General features: G+C 47.7%; 1 protein-coding gene across 2 annotated transcripts in view; it reads right to left on the minus strand.

Annotated features, from left to right (window-relative positions):
- The window catches only part of si:dkey-21a6.5 (proprotein convertase subtilisin/kexin type 5), a 91,408-nt gene extending 85,828 nt beyond the window's left edge, over positions 1-5,580 (minus strand). Inside the window, exon 1 of one of the 2 annotated variants that reach the window (XM_038793374.1) lies at positions 5,297-5,580. In XM_038793374.1, the coding sequence (XP_038649302.1) occupies positions 5,297-5,351 (55 nt within the window). In that variant the 5' untranslated portion in view covers positions 5,352-5,580. Of the gene's footprint in view, positions 1-4,564; positions 4,587-5,296 lie in introns of those variants that run through there. The other variant, XM_038793373.1, reaches the window with a different exon arrangement.
- Between the last annotated feature and the right edge of the window lie 420 nt (positions 5,581-6,000).

Below are 6,000 nucleotides of genomic sequence, written 5' to 3' on the forward strand. Positions count from 1 at the left end.
CCCCTTGGTCCCTGGCAGCCTTCTCCAGGTCTCTCACAGTTGGCTCTTGGGCCTCAAGCCGCATCTCCATTTTAGCCATAGCCTCCCTCATGGGAGCCGTTGGCGCCTCCGCTGCTGACTGGGATGCTGTCTCTCTTCAGCTCCTCCCTGTCTTTGGAGCTCAGAGGTGATGGGAGTCCATGAGTCTGTCCATCGGTGCCTGGGTGGGCACTGGGAGCTCTGTGGAGCCGGTCCTTCCCGGTTCTGTGCCGCCTCGTGTGGCTGCCGGCTCCGAGGTTGAGGTTTCCCTCCCCTCGTCCTTACTGGCTTGTCCGCTGGGCCATTGCACTATTTCCCATTCTTCTCTTCTATTTCTGGTCGCTGCAGTTTGTGGGGGTTAGGCTGGATATTTTTGGTGCCCGTTTGATGAGTTTAACCGGTCATATTCGAGGATTTCACACGCGAGCCACCTTTCGTGCGACCACTCAGCTCATGGCCGCCACTGGAAGTCATCGTGCTTCAGTATTTCCATTCTTTCCTCCTCCCCTTCTTGAAAAGCAAGTGTAATCAACGAGATCCAGCTGGAATTTTAACGGGTGACGTTTTCCCACTAGGTGAAGACATTGAGAGCAGGTAGAGAAGCCCATGCTGGACAATTCTAATATCCTTTCACTGGAATGCTCCACAGGTACATGTAGGCATCCACTTCCCTGAACACAAGACCACCCCCTACCAAGCCGGACAGCATTCAAATCCAATCCTGTCACCTAGCTGGCATTACTGCACAGCTTTCCAGCTATCTAGTTTCCCTCTACTTTATGCCGGCTCTCCTAGGCGGGGTTGAAATGAGACTATGGGAGTTGGGCAAGTCGGATCAGGTTTGAGTTTTCCTTAGTTGAGATCCCAGACGCTCACTCCTGCTCCTCCTGGCCCTGCACCCGAAACCTTTCACACAGTTGCCTCTTGCGGCCTATTCTGGGGCCCAGTTACTTTTTCCGTGCTGACTTTACCTGGCAGGAAGCCTTCTCCACACTCAGGCCACTAGTTAAAACTGCAGTCAAGTCTCAATCATTTACTGTGGGACCTGACAGTGAATCTGTAGCAAAAGATTTGGACAGTCTTTGGGCAGCTTCCGTCATCACCTACTCAGTGCAGCAACCCAACTCGAATTCGGAACAGAGTTAGTGGAGAGAATAGGTAAACTGGACTATTAACCATACTCTTGGTTTATGTCTTGTAGGTCATGTTAAAGTTATGCTGCAGCTTTACAAAACCCTAGTTAGACCTGACATGGAATATTGAGAGCAGATCTGGGCACCACACCATAGGAAGGATATTTTGGCCTTGGAGGAATTTGATACCTGGACATCAAGGGTGAAGTTACAAGGAGAGATTACATAAATTAGGCCCGTTTTCTCCAGAATTTAGACAATTAAGGGATGACCTGATCGAAGTCTTCAAAGATATTAACAGGAAAAGACAAGGTAGAGGAGACTCTAGAACTAGGGGGCATAGTCCCATCTTATGGACTGGCGATGGTGGCCACCAGTTTCCCCACGGTCCGCCCCTTAGATGAGGACGCATCTCACAGCCAGCATCCAGAACAGGGTGGCATGGGTGTGCATGTGCCTGCTAGTGTGCCGGAGCCCTCCAGCAGCACCAGAGCCCCCAGAGAATCCCCACCAGGGGCATTGAAGGCTACAGGACGTGCGTGGTAAGCAGCTGGCTGCCTCCACCTCGGACGTGCATCCTGGGGGATACACCTCGACGGAACGGTAGAGGAAGGAAGGCCAAGCACATCGAGGATCACGGAGGATACTGGGGGGGAGGGGGGGGGTGGAGGTTGAGGGTAGATGGGGGAGTAAGGAGTGGAATGTACGTTGGGAGGGGGAGAGTGGGGATAGTGGGGCAGTGACATACATGATGAACATTAAAGTACCCTACCACAACCAGTATGTTCCCTCTGGTTCTTTGCTCCGCAATGCGGGCTGATCACTAATCAACAATCCCATGCCCCATCCCTCCAGACATGCATGCCACCCACACCCCACACACCCTGCCACGCACACCCACCCAGATCCCCTGGATGATCGAAGGTTGGTCGCTGAGTGTGTGGTGCTGCCACCCGCAGGGTTCAAGTACAATGTCCATGCATCAAGGTCTGATTGGGGTGCTAGGCAATGAGCCCCGATGCTACATGGCCCAACCACCCACAGGCATCCACTTGGGATGTGTGAAGTGCTGACTTACCTATGATTGCCAATTCCCCATTAGCAACAGCATTCAGCCGCAAGGCCAGAGGCTTCCGTGGTCAGACGGAGGTATTGGTGGTGGGAGGAGCAGGCAGGCAGGGGCTCGGGTCGCCCCCAAAATGGGAACAAATGGCAGACTCATGTGCACATCTGCCCCCCCCCCCCCCCCCAGGCCCCCATGACATCCCACTCCCAGCACCAACGTGACCACTTGCTGGGGAGGCCTTTGGATGTGGGGGTGGCCCCCATTAATTGTGTGAAGATAGGGCTTAAGTAATGATAATTGGTTTCTCACCACACTATGGCGGGATCCTGATTTCGCCTACGGGAGAGGGCCGGTTGCATCGCAAAAGGGTTGCCACCCTGCGCTATTCTCATTTTCCATCTCATCTCGCTCGCTCAAGGACGCAACGAGGCCGGAGAACCACATAGTTTTTGCTAAAATCCTTGGAGTTAAGATCAAACTTCCTGACTCAAGAGGGATAGAGTTCTACACTGAACCATGGCCAACCTTTATCGATTATATTTCTATTGAATTAAAACTCTCAAGAATTTTCAATTTTATTCTTTAAAAACAATTCATAATGGAAGGTTTTGGGATTTCCACTACCCCCAGCCGGTGCTGCTGTTCATGCCTCAACTGGCAGGGCTGCAAATAACGAGAACATTTGGCAGTTGTGCAATTAAGGAAGCAATCAGGCTCATCTACAGTTTTTGATTCATGCCAAGAGATCTTGTGGCAGCCAGGAAAGAGCAGCCATTACGCACCAGGATATTGCTCAAAATATAAACTGTAGTGGAGTCTTTGGGTTTAGAAGGCAACAATGACCTGGAGTTCACACCTGTTTAAGTGATGCCACAAACTTTAAAATTCTCGCCCTTCTTCTCCAATAATTCCATGTTCTCTCCCCTCACTATCTGTATGTATCCCCCCCCCCCCAACATGCTACCCAAATATAGGTGCTCAAATAATTATGGCCTCCTGAACACTTTCAATCTTCGCTCTGCCATTGGCAGCCATGCCTTCATTTCTTACTGCCTTAACTCCAAGAGACAGTGGCTTCTCTCCCTAATTTTCCTTCTGAGAGCTAATTCTTTAACTAAAGCCCCTTGGGTGGCTAGGAGTCACACATTTTAGAATGCCTTGTGCTGTTGATTTATAATAATCGGGAACTCCCATCGGATGCATTTATCTCACAGCACAACAAGACGGAGAATAGACTTGATAGAAGCCTTCAAAAATGAAGATGTGGAGATGCCGGCGTTGGGACTGGGGTGAGCACAGTAAGAAGTCTTACAACACCAGGTTAAAGTCCAACATGTTTGTTTCAAACACTAGCTTTCGGAGCACTGCTCATTCACCTGAGGAAGGGGCAGTGCTCCAAAAGCTAGTGTTTGAAACAAACATGTTGGGCTTTAACCTGGTGTTGTAAAACTTCTTACTGTTCAAAAATTAAGAAAATTTTGATATGGTGAATACAGAAAAACTATTTTCATTTGTGCACAAGTCTGGAACTAGTTAGCCACTGACAATCTCTGCCACACGGGGTGGCTCAAGTGGAAAGCATTGATACATTTAAAGGGAGGCTTGATGCATACATGAGGATTAACGGCAGCACGGTGATACAATGGTTAGCTCTGCTGCCTCACAGCACCAGGGACCCAGGTTAAATTTCAGCCTTGGTGACTGTGTGGAGTTTGCACTTTCTGCTCGTGACTGCTGGGTTTCCTCCGGTTTCTTCCCACCGTCCAAAGATGTGGTTAGGTGGGGTTATTGGGATAGGGCAGGAGAGTGGGCCGAGGTGGGGTACTCTGAAAGACGGTCGGTACAGACTCGATGGGCCAAGTGTCCTCCTTCTGCACTGTAGGAATTTTATGTTCTAATAATAAAGGGATATGGATGGGAAGGTGCTGAGATTAAACAATAAAGTACATAGACCAGTTGGCATGAAGGGTGTACATGTTTCCATGTACATTCTGTGGAACTCCCACTGTGACTCAAACAGGCCACCAACAGTTCCAGTATGAATCCCCACTCCAGACCTACCCTACCTCTGATGAATGCTACACAGTATTGAAGAAAGTTTTCAAAACCACAGTTATACTTCCACCAAGAAAATCGATCAAGCACCTCAGAACTGGCATAGATCAATTCATTCCTTGATCCCTTCATTTAACTTCCCAATATTAAAAAACAATTTTAACCAGATAGGAATTTCAACATCACATTTTGGTAATGAACTCTAACAACACTGGTTTAAATTTTTTTTTAAAAGATTGTTAATTTGCCACTACACCACATTGCAAGCTGGTTTGACAATGAGCTCACAAACCTTTCATATCTGGTGCACAGCAGGAATCTAAGCATCGCCAGCAACAATGCACTTTTGACATGAACAGCAGAATTTGCACTGTGAAAGGATCAGGAGGTCAGTGAGGAACTCTCAATGGGGCTTTTCATTCCAGCTGGTCTGGGTGTATCCTGGTTTAAGACGCTGATCTTGGTATCACTTGGTGAATAAAATGTTGTTTAAATTACATTCAACATTAAGTGCACAGTAGACTTCTACCCTTTCTTCAACAGCTGGTTGATCAGCAATACCCGGTAACTGGACCCAGCTATAATAATACCCAGCTCTCGCCGCTCTCCACACGGCAGTTTAAGTAGACAAAAGACCATTTCGGGGTCTTCCTCCTGTTTAGATTATGTTGGAAGACTTTTCCCCAAACGCCAGGCTTCTGCACAATAATTGTTTCTGAGCTAGAAAGTGCTGCAATCACACAAGCGCCGGACCTCCAACAACAAAAAGGACAGCTCTCCAGTCCTGGACAGTATTGTCAACTTCGACTTTTAGCACTGGTAGCTTCACTTTTTAAAAAAAATTTCCAATTGGCTTGGGCAGTGAATAAAAGAGAAAACGAGAGAGAGAGAGAGACATTGTTACTTTTTATGTGACTGTTAATGTAAATATTCTAGTGTTGATCCATAGAGCAGAATTACAATAAAGCGAAATAAGAAACGTCCAGCATATAAATGAAACTCGAAAGTAACATGTATTCCTCACCGACTGACGAGAGCAGAGCCAGAAGCGAGTAGTATCTGTGCCCGGGCTGTTTCATGGTGATTGTCTGTCTCTCTCTCTCCCTGTCTGTATCTCCTGCTTGCTTGGCCGCTGCTGTATTTTGCCTATTCCGTGATGATGTCCACAGAACAGCCGAGGAGCCGGCGGCGCTCTCAGGTCTATCATATGATTCCCATCATGTGACAAGTCCTAGCCGGGGCAACCATTATTTTCATTGCACGCCCTGAGGAGGTGGAGTTTATATTTTGGGAATAAGGCCTGGTAGATCAAAACTCTGCACGCTTTAAACGGCCATAAAACGTTTAAGTGCAAAAAAAAGTCACCTCGATTGTCCACACTATTATGGAATATGACCATTGTGGGTGATAAAGTTTCTGAAACGAATTCTATTTTCAATTGTTTTCCTCCATTAACACCCCGGCTGCAACTATGCTGAGGTCACTCCCAGATCTCTTACCCTGATGTATTTTAGGGTTGTGAAAGGGTTTGTTTTAATTTGAATATTGTCAGTGAGGTGACAAACTCATTAAAAGGCGGAATTTTGTTTGCACGGCAATGAAGGCCAAGTAAGATTTGTGCCACACAAGTGCCAGGTCGTGACCATTTTCACCAAGACAGAATCCCACCATCTCCCCATGACATTCAATGGTATAATCCTTGATGAATCCCCCCCATCAACGTATTGG

This window comes from Scyliorhinus canicula, chromosome 3 (genome assembly GCF_902713615.1).
Source record: "Scyliorhinus canicula chromosome 3, sScyCan1.1, whole genome shotgun sequence".
NCBI lineage: Eukaryota > Metazoa > Chordata > Chondrichthyes > Carcharhiniformes > Scyliorhinidae > Scyliorhinus > Scyliorhinus canicula.